The 23,432-nt window shown below is 40.5% G+C and overlaps 2 protein-coding genes across 5 annotated transcripts in view; one reads left to right on the top strand and one right to left on the bottom strand.

Moving 5' to 3' along the window:
- The window catches only part of NEMF (nuclear export mediator factor), a 52,827-nt gene extending 52,319 nt beyond the window's left edge, over window positions 1–508 (top strand). For both annotated transcript variants that reach the window (XM_070748967.1, XM_070748958.1), the window contains one exon: window positions 300–508. In XM_070748967.1, the coding sequence (XP_070605068.1) occupies window positions 300–377 (78 nt within the window). In that variant the 3' untranslated portion in view covers window positions 378–508. The remainder of the gene's footprint in view (window positions 1–299) is intronic.
- Window positions 509–877: 369 nt separating this feature from the next.
- KLHDC2 (kelch domain containing 2) lies at window positions 878–22,400 on the bottom strand. 3 transcript variants are annotated; one of them, XM_070748979.1, is made up of 14 exons: window positions 22,315–22,400; window positions 19,222–19,406; window positions 18,612–18,691; window positions 16,819–16,936; window positions 15,137–15,252; window positions 13,152–13,233; window positions 12,116–12,199; window positions 10,120–10,200; window positions 9,978–10,036; window positions 8,969–9,078; window positions 7,064–7,136; window positions 6,114–6,201; window positions 1,928–1,980; window positions 878–1,564 (listed from the first exon to the last, which is right to left on the bottom strand). In XM_070748979.1, the coding sequence occupies exons 2-14, from the start codon at window positions 19,384–19,386 to the stop codon at window positions 1,441–1,443; spliced, it is 1,233 nt and encodes a 410-aa protein (XP_070605080.1). In that variant the 5' UTR covers window positions 19,387–19,406; window positions 22,315–22,400; the 3' UTR covers window positions 878–1,440. The 3 variants fall into 3 exon arrangements, with proteins under 3 accessions (XP_070605080.1, XP_070605088.1, XP_070605094.1); XM_070748987.1 differs by having other exon boundaries at window positions 21,840–22,320; XM_070748993.1 differs by having other exon boundaries at window positions 21,872–22,320.
- Between the last annotated feature and the right edge of the window lie 1,032 nt (window positions 22,401–23,432).

Raw genomic sequence — 23,432 nt, 5'->3', positions numbered from 1 at the left:
TAAACAGCCCACCGAACTCGATCGGCAGCTTTTTCAAAAAAAAAAAATCTAAAATTGTAAATACTGTACTTAAATACTGTATCTAAAATAAATACTGTATGGGAAGGGTTTATAAACACTTAAAACAATGAAAACTTACCAAACAATTACAATATAAATACTTAAATAAGTACTATCAGTCGATAAATTCCCCATCGCGGATTTCACCTATCGCAGCCAGGTCTGGAACGTAACACCAGCGATAGGTGAGGGACTACCGTATAGCTAATCAAGAGTGACATGTGATTCTTTTTGCATAGGATACTGACCTATCCAGAAATATCCCAGGCAAAGTGAAGGTGTCAGCCCCTAACCTTCAACATTTGAAAAAGAAATGATATGAACTATGGAGAACTTCACAAGTTTGCACTTTGGGATTGTGTTGCCTAATGACAGGAGCAATGACAGGATATGTCATCGCTGGAGCACCTTTTGATTTTGTTAATAAAATCCACTACTGATAAAATGATCTCAATTGCTGTGCTTTTCCTCTCTCCCGGGTCTTAAGGTAACTTCATCTTCTTCCTAGAAAGTAGATTTATATTGGAAAGCACTTTTGATCCAGCCTGGTACAATGTTTGATTCATTGTGACCAACTGGGCTGTGTTTCACATTTCATATTTGTACTCTTTTGCTACGGCATAGAACTGATTTTATTTTCATTGCATCTTCTTTTGCTAGATTGTCTTTACATGATCATCTTTATTATGTTAGAAAGCAGCCTCCAAACTTTTGGCCACTAGGGACCAGTTCCGTAAACAGTGATTTTTCCATGGACCGGAGATTGGGGCCCCCCATATTAGAAGACTCTGGATAATTTGAAAAAATTGACATGAAACAGGATAATGCATTTAATACATGTTTAAAAGGAAATAATTAATTACTGACTTAGCTTTCATAAAATTGATAAAATTTAACCACCATTCTCAAGAAGTCCTGTTCCAGAATATGCTTTTCAGTATTAGAGGCACTAGATGCCAAAATGTAATGTTTACCCTTTCTCAGAAATCAGGAGTAATAGAAACAGCTAATTTTTAATTTTGCATGTAAGGCAATGCTGTGTTGAAGATTCCTGACTCTAGATTGAAGAAATATGGGGTTGTGCAATATGGAATGAAATGCAATCTTACACAAGGCTTCTTGTGTAGGAGAAAAAGTGAGTGTCTCCACAGTTGCATTAAATAGTAACATTTATTGCAACCAAATTTTACATAAAAATAGGTTCTCTTTCTAAGCTATTGACATGCAATGAAAAGATATGAAAGCAGCATGGCCACTAATTACAACACAGGAACATTTAATCTATACAAATTTCGTTTTGTCGTTCAGGGATATTAAAATTATTACATCTTGTTATAGAAAGGCCATCTATATATACAGTATGACCAGTGAAGATTCTCCCTATGATCCAGATGTGTTGTTACTACCAAAACGCTGGTTGAGTCTGTGGAGCAGGTGCTTGGGAAGGCAGTGCCAGGAACTGGACAGGATTTCTTTAAAGCACATAACAGTCTCTAAACACAATCTGGAGGGGGAAGTAAAGAAAAAGAAACTTAGAATTTCAGACAAATTGTTGTTTTTCTGTTTCCTACTTAACAGCATACAAATGCAGGATCAAGTGTGATAAGAACGTGATGGACATCTATCCATTTCTATTGAATTTTCTTGTATTTGAAGGTTTCTTAAGGCAACAGATAAAAGTAATCTTAGACCTAATAAAGCACAGCATCTACTCAGCAGTCTGATTCATGAATTTGTAGAAGACACAAGTTTGAGGAAACTGGCCTAATACCGAAATAAATAGATCTCATAGTACAGATTTATATCTCCCCATTCTCATTTTGCATATTTATCAAAGAAAATAACATTGAAAGTTAATTAAAAATACCTTGCCAGGGATTTGGGTTGAAGAGAAAACACAAGTATCTCATTACTATGTTCCTGAAAGCAAAGAAACAATTAGAACTGAAATTTCATGACTGAGAAGCTCAATCTACAATTCACAAGGGAGAGAACAGAATGCTGAACCTGGATGAGAAATAAGAGTTTAAATCCTTGTCTAGCCTCTATATAGCTTCTCAAACAAGTCTACCTCACAAGGTGTGTGAAGACAATAAATCATGATGCTCAAACTTCCTGCACAAGAGGCAGAATTTTAAAAAGTGACTCAATGAAAAATTAGATTATTTACTGTAAATCACTGTGACTCAATAAATGAAAAATGCTAATGAGCAATGGTTATAGTCTTTGGAACTCACTTTCACATATACTGCAGTTCAGCCACCAGCTGCCAACCCTCCCAACATCAATTGGGTTGTATACGGAGATTTATTTCCATGATTTCTATAGCTAACAAGCAACACTTAACCTTTTGGGTAATGTGTCCTCTGTGCTTTCATGAAAAACAAATACAGTATCAGCAAGATAGTCTAGGACAGAGATCTTTGATTTGCATGAAAGAACATTAACCCTGCTGTTCTGTTCGGGTCGTATGTGACCCGAAGCCAATGCATATCTGAAACTTGAAATTTCATGACTTTTCATCATTTCAGGGGTTGTCTATGAGAATTTTTTTTGGGGGGTGGGGGGTTTCTTTCTTGCTGAAAAACAAAAAGTCACACTTCTTCTGTTCCCGGGTCACCCTGACCCGGACCGAAAACTCTTCATTTGAAGTGCTTATGTTTGGTCAATTTGAATACTTTTTTCACTTGGAAAGTAGTCTGAACATTTCTGCACACAATGATATGAAAATTGAAATGAAAAAAGTAATTCTTATTGGTTTATTTTGCTGATAGAATGCATGCCCCCCCCCCCATTTTTGTGAAATCTTTTTCAATTTATGGATAGTTTTGCTTGCAAAATGTGTTCAATTTTACTAAAGTTGGTGTGGGATTGGTAGTTTGAACATTTCTGAATATAAGAAAAATATAAATGAACTGAAATAAATATTTCTTATTGGTTGTTTACAATCATAAATAAGCCCTCCCCCCCCCCCCTTGGCTGCTTGCAAACATTCTCACTTTATATTTACGCAGGCTTCAAATCCGAAATATTTTTAATATCTTATGCATTCATTTACTCATTTTAATATGGCTGATCATCATAAAAATATTTGTGGGGGTGGGGGGAAAATTTTCTGGGCAAAAAAAAAAATCACGTTGACTCTGTTTCGGGTCATATAGACCCGGACCAAAATGATTTTTTTTAGGTACAGTGGTACCTCAAGATATGAACCCCTCGTCTTACGAACAACTCGTGATACGAACCTGGGTTTCGGAAAATTTTTGCCTCTTCTTACGAACTTTCTTCGAGTTACGAACCGGCGTTTGGAGACTGCTGGGAAGCCGCGCGGCTGTTTTAAAAGGTGACAGCCGGGCGGCGGGGCTTCCCAGAAGCCTCCCGAACGCCGGTTCGTAACTCGAACAAAGTTCTTAAGAAGAGGCAAAATTTTGCTGAACCCCGGGTTCGGTTCGGGAGGTTGCTGGCAAGCCCCCCAGGCCGGCTGCGACCTTTTAAAACACCCGCGCCGCTTCGCAGCTGTCTCCCGAAGCCGAAGCCGGAAGTTCGGCTTTAGCGTTCGGCTTCAGGAGACAGCTGCGAAGCGGCGCGGGTGTTTTAAAAGGTCGCAGGCGGCCTGGGGGGCTTGCCAGCACCCCCCCCCCCGAACCGAACCCGGGGTTCAGCAAAATTTTGCCTCTTCTTACGAACTTTGTTCGAGTTACGAACCATATTGTTTTATACTCGGGTATAAGCCTACGCGAGTATAAGCCTATTTGAGTATAAGCATGGGGGCCCATTTATGAGCAAAATAAACCAATAAGGATCATTTTTTTCAGTTCAATTTTCATATCATTATGTTCAGAAATGTTCAAGCTACCAATCCCACACCAACTTTAGTAAAATAGAATGCATTTTGCAGGCAAAATTAGCAATAAACCTAAAAAGAATTCACAAAAACGGGGGGGGGAGGCACATTTATGTGCAAAATAAACCAATAAGGATTATTTTTTTCTGTTCAATTTTCATTCCATTGTGTGCAGAAATGTTCAAACTTGTTTCCAGGTGAAAAAAGCTTTCAAAAAGACCAAATATAAGTACCTAAAATGATCAATTTGCAGTCCAGGTCAAATAGACCCAGAAACATAAGATTAGGGAGTTTTTTTCGAACAGAACAGCAGGGTTTTAATGGGAGGAAATAGCCATGCGAACACAACTCAGTATCGAACAATTTATGAATGCAATGAAATAGAATAGCTTTATTGTTACTCTGAATGTATGCTAATTTCACTGAATACAGAAAAGATCACCGCCTCCAATATAAACTCAGTAAACATGACAAAATAAGTAAGTAAAAAAATTATGCATATACCCACATATATGACACAGAGAAACAACAGAATCTACTAAAAAAAAGACTGTCAATTAAGTAACTTCAGGAAGTCATCCCACTTGAACCTAATCCCCATATGCTAAATAAATTGCTGGTTGAATTTAAACTATCCCTTTGGGGTTACAAAAGTGCTGCCCTTTGCTGCTCTTATGATTGCACTGCTAGATGAAAATAAATGGGCAGGTTGCCCTAAACCCAGGCCTGAATGCACTGCAACAGATCGGTGGAATCATGCCTTAGTAAAAATGGACCAGAGAATTGCATATACAGTGAACCCTCGATCATCGCGAGGGTTCCGTTCCAGGACCCCACGCGATGATCGATTTTTAGCGAAGTAGCGGTGCGGAAGTAAAAACACCATCTGCGCGTGCGCAGATGGTGTTTTTGCTTCCACTACCGCCCGCCCTTCGCCCGCCCACCCCGTTGCTCGCGCCCGCCCACCCCGTTGCTCACGCTGTTGCTGGGGCCGCTTCCCAGCTGGGGAGCCGAGCTAGGGAGTCCCCACCGCGCGCGCGTTGCTGGGGAAAGCGCGCGCGCTTGGGGAATCCCTAGCTCCGCTTCCCAGCTGGGGAGCCGAGCTAGGTGGTCCCCACCGCGCGCGCGTTGCTGGGGAAAGCGCGCGCGCTTGGGGAATCCCTAGCTCCGCTCCCCAGCTGGGGAGCCGAGCTAGGGAGTCCCCACCGCGCGCGCGTTGCTGGGGAAAGCGCGCCTAGGGATTCCCCAAGCGCGCGCGCTTTCCCCAGCAACGCGCACGCGGTGGGGACTCCCTAGCTCGGCTCCCCAGCTGGGAAGCGGAGCTAGGGATTCCCCAAGCGCGCGCGCTTTCCCCAGCAACGCGCGCGCGGTGGGGACTCCCTAGCTCGGCTCCCCAGCTGGGGAGCGGAGCTGCGATGTCCCCAAGCGTGCGGGCATCGCCCGCCCGCCCACGCTGTTGCTGGGGCCGCTTCCGGGTTGAAAACTCGCGAAATAGCCCTTTCGCGATCCTTGAGGACGCGAAACTCGAGGGTTCACTGTACAGTGATACCTCGTCTTACGAACCCCTTGTCATACGAACTTTTCGAGATACGAACCCGGGGTTTAAGATATTTTTTGCCTCTTCTTCCAAACTATTTCACCTTACGAACCCGCTGCCATCATCGCCAAAATGCCCCGCCTCCGGACTTCCGTTGCTAGCGAAGCGTGAAAACGGGCACTTCGGCTGGCAATGGAAGTCTGGAGGCGGGGCATTCTGGCGATTCAATGCTGCAATTTCACTGAGGCTTCCTTCGCTGGGAAACCCCACCTCCAGACTTCCGCTGCTAGCGAAGCGCCCGTTTTTGCGATGCTGGGATTCTCCTGCTGGGATTCCCCTGCAGCATCGCAAAAACGCAGAAGTCCGGAGGTGGGGTTTCCCAGTGAGGGGAGCCTCAGGGGAATCCCACCAGCGCGAAAATGGGCACTTCAGCTGGCAAAAGGGGTGAATTTTGGGATTGCACGCATTAATCGCTTTTCCATTGATTCCTATGGGAAACATTGTTTTGTCTTGCGAACTTTTCAAATTATGAACCTCGTCCTGGACCCAATTAAGTTTGTAAGAGGAGGTATCACTGTACTGCTTTTCTTACCAGCTGCTTTGAGCTCAAAACTCAGTCAAAGTCAGTGAACTGAGAAAAAAAATCCACATAGACCTGATAAAAGAACTTACTGCTTTGTGATGGGCAAGTAAATTGCTGGCACAGCCCCCAAAGACGATCACTTCTCCCTCATCGCTTGAACAGGCAGTGTGCCAGAGTCTGTAGATAGAACATTTGCACTATTGAGAATGCAACAGGACAAAGGAGCCAAGGGCACAAGAAACTGTGAGAATATTCACAAATCACAGCAGTAACTATGGCTTCAGTTGCATGCTACAAGCTAAATAAACATTGGATGTGGGTGGGGTACATCAGCCCATCAAGTATACACTGATAGCAACTGGAATCTACTGTATTACTGTATTTTTCAGACTATAAGGTGCACTTCTCACCCTAAAAAAGTGGGTGGAAATGTCTGTGCATCTTATAGACCAAATAAGGCCCTGCTTTTGGCCTCCCAACCCCCACCCCGTGCGTCCTGTTTTTAAAAAAAACTGGAATGTGTGAAGGTTTTGGGAAGCCTGCAGAGTGTTCTTGGCGACTGGGGAGGGCAAAAACGGGACACATGGGGGGAAGGAGGTTTCAGGAGGCCAAAAATGTGTTTTTTTGTGAAAAAGTATCCCTTTTTGGGGAAAACGGGCTTGGGAGGCCTGCAGAGTGCTCCTGGGGGTGGGAAGGGAAAAACCTGTATGCGCAGAAGGTTTGGGAGGCTTACAATGTGCTTCTGGGGACTGGGGAAGCCAAAAATGGGATGGTCAGGGTGGCAAAATTAAAAGACAAAACAAAATGTTTCTCTGAGGGTTAATATACTGCAGTGTTTTTCAAACTTGCCAACTTTAAAATACGTGGCCTTCAACTCCAAGAATTCTCAGGCCACACAATAACTTAAATTTGAAAAAACACCGCTGTACTATAACAACTTCTTATTGACTGAAAGCAAGATGCATGACAGTTGGACATATGAAGCTGTAGTAAATTTGGGATGAAGAAATGCAATGCAGTTCTTGTGCTACTGTCTTACCGGGGTTTCTCTAAATAGTTGTGTTCAAACTGTATCCATTCATTTTTACTGATGCAATAGATCCAGGCGTCACCTGCAATGCAAAGAGACTTTTAACTGAGGAGGCATGTATTCAATGCTTCCCAAAGGAACTAGGTTGGGTCACAAGATGGTCCAAAGTACAGACTTAGAGGCATCACCTGAGGCTCTGGGCTCCCATGGGAAGACCTACCGCTGCTAGCACAGGGCTCAAAGGCTACATATTTGAAGGCCAAACCACAAGATGCCCCACATAGCTATATTCTTTGTTACAATTTTTTTAAAAAAAAAAAGGCTCGTCAATTTAATTTATTTCTTAAGTAATTTGGAATCTCCCTCCCTGGCAAAGAAATTACCATGAAATCATCCTCCTCTTTTAATGCCCCCATAATCCCTTGCCGGGTAGAGTCTGGACAACTGAATGGAGCTGAGTGTTTACTGGCTAGATGTCCTTCCTGTTGCCAATGCTGAGGGTTTTTTTCCCCCCCAGCAGATAATATTCTCAGTGTGTCCAGAGAGAGAAATATCTGTCTTTACTTAGGATCGAACTCACAGCCTCCTGGGTGTGAGTTGAGAGCTCTACCTCTAGGACCCCACACCACTCATGAAATGGTAGAGATATTTCCAGACCCTATTTCATAAATACACTGTAATTTTTGTAATTAGAGAAAAATAGAACTACATTATTATTATTATTATTATTATTATTATTATTATTATTATTATTATTATTAATTAGATTTGTATGCTGCCCCTCTCCGAAGACTCGGGGTGGCTCACAGCAGTAATAAAAACAATATAGTAGTGGCACAAATCTAATATTAAAAAAACATATAAAACCCTATCATTTTTTAAAAAAAAACCAAACAGCACATTCATAGCAAACATAAAGTATAAAAAAAGCCTGGGGGAAAGGTGTCTCAACTCCCCCATGCCTGGTGGTATAAGTGAGTCTTGAGTAGTTTACAAAAGACAGGGAGGGTGGGGGCAATTCTAATCTACATCCAACAAGAGGCCAAATATTTATTACATGTAACACAACTAGAGCATGCTCTGCCCTTCTTGGTGATATTAAATCACTTCAGAGTTTTGCTTTTGTTTATACATATAGTTGTCGAATTACAACAGTTTGTTCAGTGACTGTCTAAAGCTACAACAGTATTGAAAAAAGTGACACGATCGTTTTTCACACTTACAACAATTTAGCATCCCCCCCATGGTCACGTGATCAAAATTTGGACACTTGCCCATTGGTTCATATTTATGATGGCTGTGGTGTCCCAGGATCATGTGATCACCATTTGGGATCTTTTGACCAGCAGAGTCAATGGGGAAGCCAGATTCACTTAACAACCGAGTTACTGACTTGACAACTGCAATTATTCACTCAAGTGTCGCAAGAGAAGTTATAATATTAATACTGTAATAATAATAATTTATTAGATTTGTATGCCGCCCTTCTCCGAGGGGCGGCATACAATGGGTGGGGGGTCACTTAACAAAGCAACATAAATTTTGGGCTCAGTTGTGGTTGTAAATTGAGGACTACCTGTATAAACAAAAACTACTGTGCAAAGTGTGACAATTCAATTCAATTTACTAGATTTGTATGCCGCCCCTCTCCGAGACTGATGCTGATTAAAGAAACATCCCATACATTTATTGGATTATACTACCCCTCATTTAAAGGTGCTTGTGAAAGGAGTGATATGATAGCCTAGAGGTGGATTATAGGGGCTTTAAAAGATGATGAATGATTTAAAGGGGCTTGTGAAATCATCAGATGGAAGCAAAAATAAACCCAAGGCACAGGATTAAGGATTCTTCTCCCACAAAACTGATAATCCCAGAAATTGAATGGTATCTACGCTTCTAAAATTTACTTACTGAGTGGCTGCTTGTCAGTTGTGAAACCACCAAAGAGGAAGAGATGATCCGAGGAAATGGTGGTTAAAGAATGCCAAGATCGTCCAACAGGGCAAATGCCCTGCACAACTCTGTGGAGGGGAGAGAAGAACACACCAATAAAGAAAACCAAGGCTCACACGGGCAGAAACGTCTACCCTGGATGTAAAATTGTAAACTGTCTCAAAGGTACTTTTTATTTTGAGGGCAACTGAACTTTCTCATTTTTCTTTAAGACATTTTGCTTCTCTTCCAAGTTCCAACTAACAAAAAATCAGAAAGTCCAGTTGCCTTTTTTGAAAAAAAAAAAAAGCCACCCACTTTTGGGACAACCGTGATCTGGATGATTGACAACCTCTATAGACAAAACTGTAAAGATTTTGTGAGCAGTGGATAAAAATACAGAACTTTATATAGAGATCTACAGACTGAGAGAGAGATCTGTCAAGATAAAGGTAAGGAACACCTACATTGCAGAAATTCTTGAGACCCAAAGAGTTTTCTGGTGAACCACGTCGTTTGAAGAAAAGTCCATATGCTTTGATTCACCTAATACTAAGTGAAATACTGTAAATGGAGGGGTGAAATTAAGCAGCGTCTTATAGACTCTGTAGAACCGGCACCAGAAATTTTGAATAGTTCAGAGAACTAGCAAATACCACCTCTGGCTGGCCCCAGAATTGAGATGGGAATGGATATTTTTTAATATCATTCCCCCAGGAGTGGGGAGGGAATGGAGATTTTGAAATATCCTTCCCCTGCCACGCCCACAGAAGCAGTAGGGAAAAATTTTGAATTTCACCTGGAACCATTTTCAAGGGAAAAAATAACAGAAAATATTTCGTCGCAGCTTTCATCCCTAAAAAGTCGAATGTGAGAAATGGCCAAAACCTTAGAAATTACCTAGAAGCGCAGGATATACATTTTGTAAAATTAAACATTCCATGCTGAAAGGAAACACAATTATGGAGGAAAAGAACGACATACTTACATTTCCTGCCATTCCCATGTTTCCAGATTAAGGAAATAAAGATCATTCATTCTAGTATCCTGAGAAGAGAGGGAGAGACGTGGGCTTAGTGCAGTTGGTCCTCTGAGAGGAAACTGTACCTCCATTCTGCATTCCTACTCACTTGATATCTGCCTCCAAAGACATATCCTCTGTTTCCAACTGCAGCACAACCATGGGCTGCTCGGGGCGATGGTGATTTACCCTGGGTGGAGAATTCCAGAAAATATTATTCTGGTGGCAATTGAGAAAAGGGAATATTTATTTATTTATTTATTTATTTATTTGGATTTGTATGCCGCCCCTCTCCGGGGACTCGGGGCAGCTCACAACATATACAAAAACAGAAAACAATAGTAAACAATCCAATTAATTCATTTAAAAACAATTCTTTAAAAAATCTAATTTAAAAAAGCTATCACTACCATTCAACAATCATACTAAAAACATTCATTGGTCAGGGAGGACGATCTAAAAACCCCAGGCCTGGCGGCAAATATGAGTTTTTAAACTCTTTCAGAAGGCAAGGAGGGTGGGGGCAGTGCGAATCTCTGGGGAGAGCTGATTCCAGAGGGCCGGGGCCCCCTCAGAGAAGGCTCTTCCCCTAGGTCCCACCAGCCAGCTGTCAGGCCCAAGGTAAAAATGTGATTCAAAGGCTGGCCTGACACAGTAAAAGAAAAAAAATGTTTTTTTTTGAGAGAGAATATACCACGTAGCACACATTCTTTCACGCAGAATCTAAAGTAACTGAACACAGGAAGGAATTAGAAATCTCTGCATTGGATTTGTCCACATGATTGTCCTTGTGGGTGTGGGGATGGTAGATGAGCTTTTTGACCTGGATGTAATCTTAAGGGACCTTAAGTTGGAATGAAGCATGTTGAATCTAATTTGGCTCTGTTAATAAATATGACTCTACGCTAAAAGAAATAAGACGTGGAAGTTCATTTATTTTCTCAGATGTCTAAATTGTTCACCTGACACCGGCATTGTTTGGTCGATGGGACCCTAAGGAGACCAACTCCGTGGGACTTCACCGGCCGCTGGGATTCGTGCAGCAGAAGGCGGTCTCGCAGATAGTCTGGTCCTATGCCATGTAGGGCTTTATAGGTCATAACCAACACTTTGAATTGTGTCTGGAAACAAATTGGAAGCCAGTGCAGTCCACGGAGTGATGATGAGATATGGGCATGTCTTGGCAGGCCCAAAACTGCTTGTGCGGCTGCATTTTGGACGATCTGATGTTTCCTTCTCTCACTCTTCAATTCTATAACAGAATTCCCCAATCTTTCTGGCTTTGTGGAGCAGCGGGGGGAGGGGGGATGACTCTGCGCATGCGCAGCTGGCAAACATGCACAGCTCCATTTTCACGAGTGACATGCACATACGCCGCCTCTCATGCAGATGGAGCATGAGTGCATGTGCTTGTCCGTTGCTCACGCAAGTGGAAATGCGCACGTGTGTGCATTCACCCACTGTTTCCGTGGCCTGGTTGCAAACAGCTCATGGCCTAGTGGGAACCCCCGGAATATGACATTGTCTCAAATGTACTCTTTAGATCACTTTTCTCCAATCTGATGTTCTTAACATGCAGGGAACTAAAACTTCATGGCCACTCATACTCATAAATGAACAATGGTGTTTCAGTTTAACACAACTGGAGAGCACTAGGTTAGGGAAAATACAGGTAGTCAAAAGGTAGTCCTCAATTTGTAGCCGATTGCTTACTGATCGTTCAAAGAATGACGGACCTCCCTGGTATAAAATTGTGTCTGTCTCCCCTTTATTTCCCAGGCTACTAATTAAAAAAAGCTCTCTTCCATTTATAACATAGTCTTATCTATTCAAGAGAGGCCTGGGACGTAAACCAACTGTACCACTTTTTGTAATTAACAACAAAAACCCAGGGGGGGGGGGGCGGATTGAGTAAGCCCTGTTGATATTAATCTACTAGTAACAAAGGTAAAAGATGAACTGGAACTGTTACTGTTAATTCTGGAGCACTTTAAATATACCTCAGTAGAAAGATTGGTACCCAGGTGATCCACACTGGGAGAAGGGCAGGATCCTGGACATTTAGCAGATTAAAGCTGCCACAGAGAAACTTATTTAAGGGTTACCGTAGTCACAGGCTGGCTCCAAGTAAAGGATTCCGCATCTAGGACGTGTACATGGTTATTCCACCCTCTGGGAAGACCTGAATTCTTGAGCCAAAAACAGATACAAAGTTATAAGGTTTTCTAAAGCCAACATTCCAACATTTCAAACTAAAGTAGCATGTCTAGAAAATATTTTTAAATCATGCCTTTTTCTTGACTTGTGAGACATTCAAGTTGGCAGAAAGGCAGTCAAGCTGGATGAAAAGTGCTGCAGGAGGGTACATTCGGTTCTTTTTGCAATTTTGTGGGGGTTTTAAGACCTGGCTTAGTGTGGAAGCAACTAGCTTTCAAAATGATAGATCTTTTTAATCATGGTTACTGCATTTAGAAGGAAGTAGAGGAGAGCATGCTGTCTCATTGCATAGCAACACTATTATTTATTTATTTGCAAAGTTTTTCATTTTTTCCACACTCCATGCATAAACATCATTATGTATACCATAACATCTTATCAGGTATTAACCTACATTTATATATTATTATCCAATAAACCAAAATAATTCTTACAAATATCATTATGAGGTCGCCCATCTATTTGCCCCTTATCTTACCATGTCCTGTTAAGATAATTTCCCAAATGAAACAAATTTGCTTCTATGAATAGAATTCTTGAATAAATGTACTGTCTTAGATGACAAGTTTTTAGCAGTGAAGGCAGCAATTTCTCAAAGTCTTTCCAGTCCTTCATTTTAGCAGAGATTAAATTCTGAACATTTCCTATCAAAATCCTTTGGGGATGAGTTTGGCCTTCCTGTTACTGAGAACCTTATGAGTCTTTTTGAAAGGGAATCCCCTTTTTTCTCAAATATATGCAAATTGTAGCCAGCAATTTAAGCTGACTTAAAAACAAAGCCTGCACTTATTATTGAGATATAATTCTTTCCACACAATTTCATGTACACAAAGATGGTAAGAAGAAACACATCTTTGCCAAGTCATGGTTGAGTCCCAACTTTCTATTTAAAAAAATCCAGTTCAGAAAAATAAAATGAATTACCCAAAAAGAAGATTCATCAAACTCAAAAGTTCCAACCTGTTCCACATCAGGGTAATAGCCATAGCCACCAAAGAATATAAGTCTGTTCAAAATGATATAAGGGGGAAAAAATCAACCACAACAATAAACTATCATGATAGATTACTGTAATTATAATATTTTATATTCAGTAGAGATTTTGCATTTAAATTAGAAGAACCATTTTGATGCATACGGCTTACAGTGTTTTGTGAATAAACAAAGGGAAAAGCAAGGAAATCCGAATGAGTAGCTATGAGATTAGATGATTTTTATTTTTCCAAACTAGTGAGTAGCTAGTTAGTAGCAAACCGAATGAGTAGCTATGAGATTAGATTATTTTTATCTTTCCAAACTAGTTTCACAAGGGATCGTATATACTGTAATTGTTAGTGAGTTATGACTACTGCAGTTTATAGCAGTTGCAGTACAGTACATCTGAAAGTATGGGAATCGGGTGAAATGCTGCCGGTTCGGACTGGTTTGGAGAACCATTAGCGGACATGTGGCTTGGTTCGCTGAACCAGTAACGGCAGCTGGCTGTTCACACCACCAAGCCGGTCCCCCAGTCGCCAGTCACTTGACCTGACCACCCAGTCTCTGCTCTGCAGCTTGCCTGCCTGAAGTGTTGCCCTACATGGCATAGGACCAAACTATCTCCGAGACCGCCTTCTGCTGCACAAATCCCAGCAACCGGTGGTCCGACAGAGTGGTCTCCTTAGGGTCCCGTCGACCAAACAATGTCGGCTGGTGGGACCTAGGGGAAGAGCCTTCTCTGTGGGGGCCCCAGCCCTCTGGAATCAGCTCCCTCCGGAGATTCGCACTGTCCCCACCCTCCTTGCCTTCCGGAACAGTTTAAAAACTCATCCTTGCCGCCAGGCCTGGGGTTCCTTAGATCTTCTCCCTGACCAATGAATGCTTTAGTTTGATTGTTGAATGAATGATATTGTTGGTTTTTCTTTTTTTAATTAGAATTTTAAAGACTGTTTTTTAATGTATTATTTGGATTGCTATTATTGTTTCTTGCTTTTTGTACATGTTGTGAGTCGCCCCGAATCCTCAGAGAGGGGCAGCATACAAATTCTATGAAATAAATAATTAAATACATCAATAAATAGTCCCCGCCATCCAACACTCTAGGGCAGCTGCTCCAAGGAGTGAGCTGGCAGCCTGGCTCTGAGCAAAGGCGGTAGAGGAGATGGGCATAGACAGACGGCTGTCACAATGCTGAGCACAGGGAAAGAGATGTGATAAACTGTAGATGGCTGCCCAGAACATTTAACGCTGCTGAGAGAGATGGAGGGGGAACATGCGTCTTTTGTACCCTTACGGTACAAGGCTGGTTTGTGGCTCTTAGCAGGGGAAACTACTGTACAGAAATGATGAAAAAGCCCTAGCCTGTTGATATTTAAAACACAGTTTTTCAGATTTTTTTACATATTTCAAAAAGATGTTCAAGATTGCTAATAATCTTTTTAATGTTCATAAACTGCTTCTAACAGGGAAACTGAGGACATAATTACATGCTCCCTTTTTGAATATCAAAAATTTTCAGCAATTTAGATTAATTCTGTAAGTGAAATGAAACCTGGTTTTGATTTGTGCTGATAGTTTTAATTTAAGTTTTATTTTAGATGACTGTTTCTTATCAGTAACTCCAACATTTTAAATTATGCTCAAATATTGGTAAGCTGTATTTTTAGTTTTATGTTTACATTAGAATCCCTGTCTGAAGCCACCACTTAGAAATTGTTACATACAAAATTGCAAGAATAAACGAAGGAAAATGGAGCAAAGCAGTTCTATTTTTTTCCATTTCTATTCCAACTTTTAAACATAATATAAACATTCATCTTTTTAAAATATAAACGTTCATCTTTTTAAAAAAATATGCAAGTAGCAGAATATATCACACAATTGTTTCCAAGAAAAATAATAAATTTTTGGAATAGTTGATAGTTTCTTACTTATTTCTATAAACCCATACTCCAAGCTTGTCTTTTGATGATGGAGGAATACCCTGGCAATCCACTCTGATCCACTTTAACACTCCATCATTTGATCTGGAATTTAGCATGTAGAGCTGCAAAGAAATAAAGAGACAGGACTTGGACTTCCAATTCCGTGGCAAAAAATGAAGTCTCATCTCTTTTGGACTATGTCACATCAACTTAGAGCCCCTAATTCCTAAAGCCTCCAAATTCAGCAGACGTTTCATGATGAATCTATTACTTAATTTGTAGCAATAAACTTCATTTCTGCACAAACAGCAAAAGCTGGACTTTCTTTTCAGGAGAGAAGGAATAACTTTATAGTGTTTTCTTCGGGTCACTAAGGAGTTTTATATTCACCATTCTACTAAGGCTGTTAACTTCCACATCAAACAAACAAAAAATCCTCGTTCCCCAAAACCAGTCCAGCTGGCAAAAGAAGCAGAAGTCTGTGAATCAATTTCCCAAATATGGACAAAGGATAAGTAAGTTTACAAGAGGCCAAACACGAAGAGGAAAATTTCCTCTGACAAAAGCAATAGAAAAACAGTTATGGATAGAAAGAGATTATTGAAAAATGGGAACATATTCACTTAGGTTGGGGGAATATATTTTGGGGAGACAGGAAATAGAAAATGGTTAAATTCAACACTGGAAGGTAGGATTTTAATTATAGAGATAGTGACTGGGCAAAAATAAATGCTATTAATGGGGATATATGCACTGAACAGAAATCAGATTTTTAAAAAATCTTTTTATTCTTTAAAATGCTGTACAGATGAGGGGAAATCAAGGAAGAGGACATGAAGAACTATTTGGATAACAAAAATTTGTCAGTCTTGCGGGACATTAAGGGAGTCGAAAGAGGCCATCCAAAAACAACAGAAAACAACAAAATACCAGGCCTGGATGGACTACCAGTAGAAATATATAAAAAACTACAGGATGTACTGGAAGAAAAAATATTCAATGAAATATTAAAACATGTCAAAATGCCAAAATCATGGGTAGAAGCATATATAACTTTAATATCAAAAGAAGATTCAGATAATTGCTCAATGAAAAATTACAGATCAATTTCACTTTTGAACTTGGACTATGAAATATTCTTGGCAATTATGGCAGAAAATTTAAAAACAATATTAAACCAAATTATTCATTTGGACCAAAATGGATTTCTTCCAAAACATCAAATTCATAATAACATAAGGATGATTATGAACGTATTAGAATGGTTCCAGGAAATTTGATGAGTACCAAAAGCAATGAGGCTCAAACAAATATTTCCCATAAGAAATAATGGGAATAATGAAATAATGAGTCACAAGGCAGCTGACACTGATAAATTTTAGTTTCTGTGTTGAGTACTGAAGAAATGAGCCCCAAGTACTTGAACAAAATTTTCACGTCAAAATGTATTGACTATCAAATTCAATGCATTTCAAAGCAATTGAGTATCAAGGTACCACAGTAGTGACAAACTCAGGATGTACTCATAATACACAAAAAACAATCAGCCACCCAAAAATGGGGCAATGAATTCTCTTTCAATTTCCATGTGGATCTTTGACATATTCTAAATATTCAATAAGAGTTGGAAAGTAAAATAGAAAATTCACAGATGGATCAGAGAGTTTGACACAGTCCCAATCACTGACCTTATTTGTGTTGCCACAATCATGGTGCCCTCCGAACAGATACAAAACCCGGTCCATGCAGACAGCACAGCTTCCTGACATTGCTGGAGGCACCTCTCCCGTGGTTCTGTGTTTTGTCCTGAGATGGAAGAGGCAAAAAATGAGCTTGAATCAGGCAATAAATCTTTTTATCTTCAATGCTTAGCTGTCCTTCACAACACAGGGAATCAATTTGATACATTGCTTATTTTAGCACATACTGATTAGAAGCTAGTCTGACCAAGCAGCACCTGTCTTCCCCAAAATGCAGGCCCTTACATCAATTGTTGGCTTGTTTATATATTACCAACCCAACCATTTGGACAGAGTACTGATACTCTTCTCTTGTAAGATCCCTGCAGGATGGAAAACTCTCTTCATTCCTGCGCGTGCCCCCAAACAAGGAATTTGAAAGGAAACCCCCCATAAAAAGCTTTTTCTATGAAACATTAAAGTTTATAAACAATGGGAGGAGCTAAAGGTAGTCCTCAACTTACAACAGTTCATTTACTGATTTTTGAAGTTACAGCACCACTGAAAAAATGAACTCATGGCCATTTTTCACACTTACAACTGTTGCATCCCTGTGATCAAAATTCATATGCTTGGCAACTGACTCATATTTATGACAATTACAGTGCCTTGGGGTTATGTGATCAGCTACTGCAACCTTCGGACAAGCAAAGTCAATGGGGAAGACCGATTCACTTAACAACCTGCTCATAAACTTGACAACTGCAGTGATTCATGCAACAACAGTGGCAAGAAAGGTTGTAAAAATGGGGCAAAAATCACTTAACAAACGCTTCAGTTAGCACCAGAAATTTTGGACTTAATTGTGGTTGTTAAGACAAGGACTACCTGCAATGTATTTTTAAATTAAAGACTTTATCTATAAAATTGATTTGAAACAATGAAATTTTTAAAAAATCTGTTATTATATTGTTTCAAGTAGATTTCCAGCAGCAAAGCTTCTCTTTTTCTCTGGCCTCTGCTGTTGATATTACATCCTTTCTCACACCCATGTTTTGCAATTGAATCCCTCCAGTTCCTACCCAGAACTAGGGTAGAAAGCAACCGTCATGAGTATTGTGAAACCTTTCTCAGACACCTTCTAAAAAATCAGTAATTGCATGTAGCTAGAGATAACAAAAATTTGTCTATACCCGTGGCGGCACATCTAGGGCATGCGTGCCACAGGTGGAGCCATATCGCAGGCCACATGAGACATTATCCTATGTCAGCTCCAGCGTGCATTTGAGCACTGGCCAGCTGATTTTAGGCCTTGGGGAAGGCCATTTTTGCCAGAGGCTTCACCATTGGGCAAAAAACAGCCCAATGTACAAACTGGACGTTCGGAAAAACGGACTTCCGGTTTGCCAGTTGGGCCATTTTTCGCACTCCGGAGGCTTTAAGGAAACCTCCTGAAGCCTGAGGAAGGCAAAAAATGGCCCAAGGGGTCAATGTTATTCATTTCTAAACTTGTATTTGGCCCATTTGGCTGTTTTTTGCTATCCCAAGGCTTCAGTGCATGTACAGAGACAGCGTGGGCGGGGCGGGGGTTGGGTTTGAGTGCATGCATGGGAGGGGCAGCATGGGAGTTGTACGCATGCGTGGGGGAAGGGCATGGTTGTGGGCAGGTGTGTGCACACTAGCACACTCACACACCTTTTGGCACGCGACCCAAAAAAAGGTTCCCCATCACTGGTCTATACAATTCCATCCTCCGACAGAAGGGCTGAAGAGTATTTATGGAAGTCATTCAAGTACCTTACCATCGTTCAGTTTCCATGTTATAGATCCATATTTCATCTCTTGGCAGATAGAAATCATAAATGCCCCTCACTTTAGCATTCTGAATCAGGAAGGAAGGAAGAAGACACTGCAGCTTAATAAAACAATACCAATGGAGAAGCATCCCAGACTTTCCTATTCTAATTAAAGCACAGAGATTACTATCCCTCACCCCAAAACATATATTGAGAAGCATATGATTTCTGGACTCAAAAAGGGGAAAGCCTCTTTTGTGAAATGTCAATCCTATTCCCTCATATCATTTATACCTGACTTTTCATCTCAACAGATCAAAATGTAGTTTAAGACAAACTTCAGTGAAACAATGAAGGGAATGCCTCTCAAATACAAATGACACAAAATGGTTGGACAACTCTTATTTTAGAAGACTGTAGCAATTTAAAATTGAGTTTACAAAATATGTTTGGATTGTATTTCTGCACCAACATGAAATCCTCCTAGGACATCTTGTACCTTTTACTAATGAAGCTTAATCACACTAACTTCCTGGACATGACAACATGACTCCACCTCCATTTTTTATCTAACATTACATTTCAAAAGGAAGCTAGAGTTCTTTTTATCCCTCACCTTATATCCGCCCCAAACAAACATGCATTTTCCATCAGTAACAGCTACATGACCACTACGTTCAGCTGGGCTGTCTATGCTCATCTGTTCCATATTTTCCTCTGATTCAGATTCCGATTCCGATAGATCTTCCTCTGCTGACAATTCTTCATTGTCATCTGCCATACTGATAAGAGTAGATTATCCTTCAAAAATAGACAGAAAGGAGGAATAGATTGCGGCAATTTCAAGTATGTTTAACCAAAAGATAGCAGGGAAAAAAATCCTCCTTAAAGCTATTTCTTCCATCCATACTAAGATATGACAACGTAGATTGAAAAAAATGTTTTAGGCAGTCCCCAAAAAGCTATCTTTCACCTGCTTTTCTTGCATGTAATAACTTTCAAATTTCCCACAGTTGGTAGAGTGCTTGAGAAACCAGATTGGTTTTTACATCAGCAGGGCAGAAGCCAGCTATCGTTTGGGTCAAAACGTAGTACAGTACTTGCTTAATAACCATTAGTGATCATTGAAAGTTACGACAGGATTGAAAAAAAAGTGAGTTGCTTACAGCATCCCCGCAATCATAGGATTGTGATTTAGGGTGCTTGGTAATATCACACATTTACAACCATAACATAAATCTATGTTCAGATGATCACTATTTGTGACCTTCCCAGCCAGTTTCTGACAAGCAACGTCAATGGGGAAGTTAGCAGGAGGTTGCAAGTTGTGGTCATGCAATGTATTATTATTATTATTATCATTATTATTATCATTATTATTATCATTATTAATAATAATAATAATAATAATAATAATAATAATTTATTAGATTTGTATGCCACCTCTCTCCGAAGACTTAACAGCTATGATAAAAAGGTTGTAGGATCAGGTGCAATCATGTCATGGCTCATTTAACAGGCACCACTACATTATGAATTTTCCAGTTTTTATTGTGATCATGAATTAAGGGGCTACTTGTATGCACTTTAGAATTGCATTTGCTTTTCCACCTCTGCAGACCTCATAGGCACTGTACAAGAAAAGAAAGAGAACACCACAAAAGTTTTCAATTAATCACTTTCTTTTAGACTTTTCAGAAATGCAGCATCAGATTGAATGTATCACAATAGTCTTGATACTACAACCAGGCTTGAATCCTGACTGAAAGGGAGCCAAATAATTCAATTCTTCCTGGATGGTCTGGAACTATAAGCTAATTTATTCTCAACAACCTTCAAGGTTGGCAATTGGACAAAAATTGTCTCAATCCATTGGGTCCTAGGGTAATTTCCTCAATTTGTTATGTTTATTCCGTGTAAATATAAAATATGTTTCAAAACAGTGAGGACTATGAAAAGAAAAGAAAAAAGCCCATATGAAAGATGATGCCTGATCAAGAGATACAATCCCAAGAGAATGCACATTCAGAATTCTTTAAGATTACCAATAGGTAATCTTTATCAAAACTGAGTTAACACAAAGTAACCATCTCTTCCCAATCCTCTGCAATAATAATAGTAATCATCATCATCATGTCACCAGGCATGGGGTAATTGAGGTATCCCCTTGCTAATATGGTTTATGTATGGTATGATTGAGTTGTATGGTTATTTTAATGATATGGGTTTTTAGATGTCTTTTTAAGTATTGGATTTGTTTACATTGTTCACTATTGTTGTGAGCCGCTCCCAGTCCTTGGAGAGGGGCGGCATACAAATCTAATCAATTATTTATTTAATAATAATAATAATAATAATTATTATTATTATTATTATTATTATTATAATTAGTTATCCACTGGAACTTGTGCTGGAACTACCATTTACCAGTGGCAAAGAACTGGTGGGATCATAAGCCTGAAAAAGTGGTCGAAAATGAGCAAGCAAAACTACTGTGGGACTTCCGACTTCAGACTGACCGAATTCTGAAGCATAACACACCAGACATTGTGATCCTGGAGAAAAAGAAAGTATGGATCATCGACATCGCAATCCCAGGAGACAGCAGAATTTAGGAGAAGCAGCTAGAGAAATTAGTGAAATACAAAGATTTAAAAATCGAGCTGCAATGACTCTGGCATAAGCCAGTGAAAGTGGTCCCAGTGGTACTTGGCACGCTGGGCGCAGTACCAAAGGATCTCAGCAGACATTTGAAAACCATTGGAATTGACAAAATCTCCATCTGTCAATTGCAAAAGGCCGCTTTACTGGGATCGGCAAACATAATTCGCCGCTACATCACGCAGTCCTAGGTGCTTGGGAAGTGCCCGACTGGTGATGAAATACGAAATCCAGCATAGTGATCTCATTTGCTGTGTTGTACTGACATAATAATAATAATAATAACAACAACAACAACAACAACAACAACAACAACAACAACAATATTATAATTATGCTGAAATTCTTATTCAGGATTTCTCTTGTAAAAAACAGTGGATATCCCCAGGAAGAAAGCAGAAACAGTAAGAAAAAATAAAGAACACAAATTAATCAAAGGTGCTCCCCAAATCCTCGTCTGCTAACAAACCGAGGCTGTCACCAATGCTTTGAATAGAAAAATCAACCTTGGACAATAAAAAGAGGGAAAGCCAATGATGGGTAAAGGAAAAGTTGGTTTTTCAACCCACCCACCCTTAATCACGAAAGAAACCTGAGCTTCCCACCATCGTCGCCAGCTTCAAAACTGGAAGGTTGTGTGCGGATGAAACAAAAGCACAACCCAAGCAGCCACTGAAACCTTTGATGTTGACACGAGGTTAAACACAGCGCCTTCCATTTATGGTGTGTTTTCATGGGTCCCCTCCCCCACTTTCCTCCCTAGCACAAAATGAAGGGACGACCGTTACGTTTGCCCTTATGGGACTCGTGTTTTCGGGTCACGTTAAGCTCGCTCTTAAAACGGGAAAGGGGCCCCTGGCTGTTTCCGAAGGCGCCCCTCTTCCTCCCTCTGCTGCAGAGGGAGCTTTAAACAAGGGGGACGCTATTAACGTCGACCGCTTTATCAGCTTCCCGATTTCACCACCGGCCCCTCCCTTCCCTCCCTCAATTTAAATTGAAGTGGGGGGGAGGGGAGAGGAAACATCCCTTCCCAAGTCCCCCGCCTTACTTGTATGCCGGATCTTTCAGACTGACAACATTCAGCGACGCAGAGCACGTATCCGCCCCACCCATTGTCGGAAGCCCCGCCCCTCTGGTGAGAGAGAGAGGTCGCCTTTTTGGATTTTTCCTCCCTCTTCAGGCCAGGCGTGGAATTGCTTCCCTGGAGGTGTTCCCGTGAAACGTTTTATTGACAAACCCGTAATTTCTGTGTGGTGGGGGCAGCACGGTGGTCGAAACGGGAATTGGTGTTTCACGTTAATCCCCCAAACCAGCTTCTTTCTAAGATCTTTCGCGGGATTTGGCGAATTAATGGAGAGTCCCCAACATTGGATAGAAACATGCAGCTGTTATCAGCCGCAAATTAATAGTGTTAGTAGTAGTGTAAGTCAGGGGTAGGCAGTTGGCTCTTCTATGACTTGTGGACCTCAATTCCCAGAACTCCTGAGCCAATCATGCTAGCTCAGGAATTCTGGGAGTTGAAGTCCACATGTCATAGAAGAGCCAACTTTGCCTACCTCTGGTATAGGTAATGGATTAATTTGTTTTGTTGTTTCTGCCTTATGGCCCAAAATCACTTTGCCAGCTGGTGTTATTAGTTGCCATGCCCTGCAGAGGGGAGTCTTTTGCTTTTCAACATCAAACTGCTTATTAGTGTGAGCGAATCCAGCTGCAGAGCTGAAATGTATAAAATACAAACTACTGTATACACTTGGCCAGAAATTATTCTGTGAACTGGGGAGGTTATCAATTGTACAAAACCACATCTCTGTAATCATTTTAATGTTTGGGCAATCTCCTAAAGCTACATTCCAGGCAATACATGTTAGATGTGGTAGAACTTTATACCACCTGCACATCCATGACTTCTCTTAATACCTAGTCATAAAAATGTGAGAGATCATTGATATTACTAAAAGTAATACTGTACTTTAATTATTGGAAAGCAAAATTAAGTCTATCTTAATTGGGGAAACACGAGGTACAATAGTAGGTCTGGTTCTGGTCTTGGCTAATGTAAACTAAGGATTGGATCTGGTTAATATTTGCACGCAAAAGTAAAAGAAATTTATTAGATTAATAAATGGTTTAGCATTTACACTTTGATACTCTTTTGAATACCTATTT

This window comes from Erythrolamprus reginae, chromosome 1 (assembly GCF_031021105.1).
Source record: "Erythrolamprus reginae isolate rEryReg1 chromosome 1, rEryReg1.hap1, whole genome shotgun sequence".
NCBI lineage: Eukaryota > Metazoa > Chordata > Lepidosauria > Squamata > Dipsadidae > Erythrolamprus > Erythrolamprus reginae.
This window is presented reverse-complemented; position numbering and strand designations above follow the sequence as displayed.

Bases quoted from the DNA above. Each gene is read 5' to 3' on its own strand.
- KLHDC2 (XM_070748979.1), bottom strand. From the start codon at position 19,386: ATGGCAGATGACAATGAAGAATTGTCAGCAGAGGAAGATCTATCGGAA. The intron at 10,201-12,115 runs GTAACCCTTAAA...TTCTCCACCCAG, and splicing joins GGAGCCAGCCTGTGACTACG to GGTAAATCACCATCGCCCCG. The intron at 1,565-1,927 runs GTATTTTTAATT...TTCCCCCTCCAG, and splicing joins CAACCCAAATCCCTGGCAAG to ATTGTGTTTAGAGACTGTTA.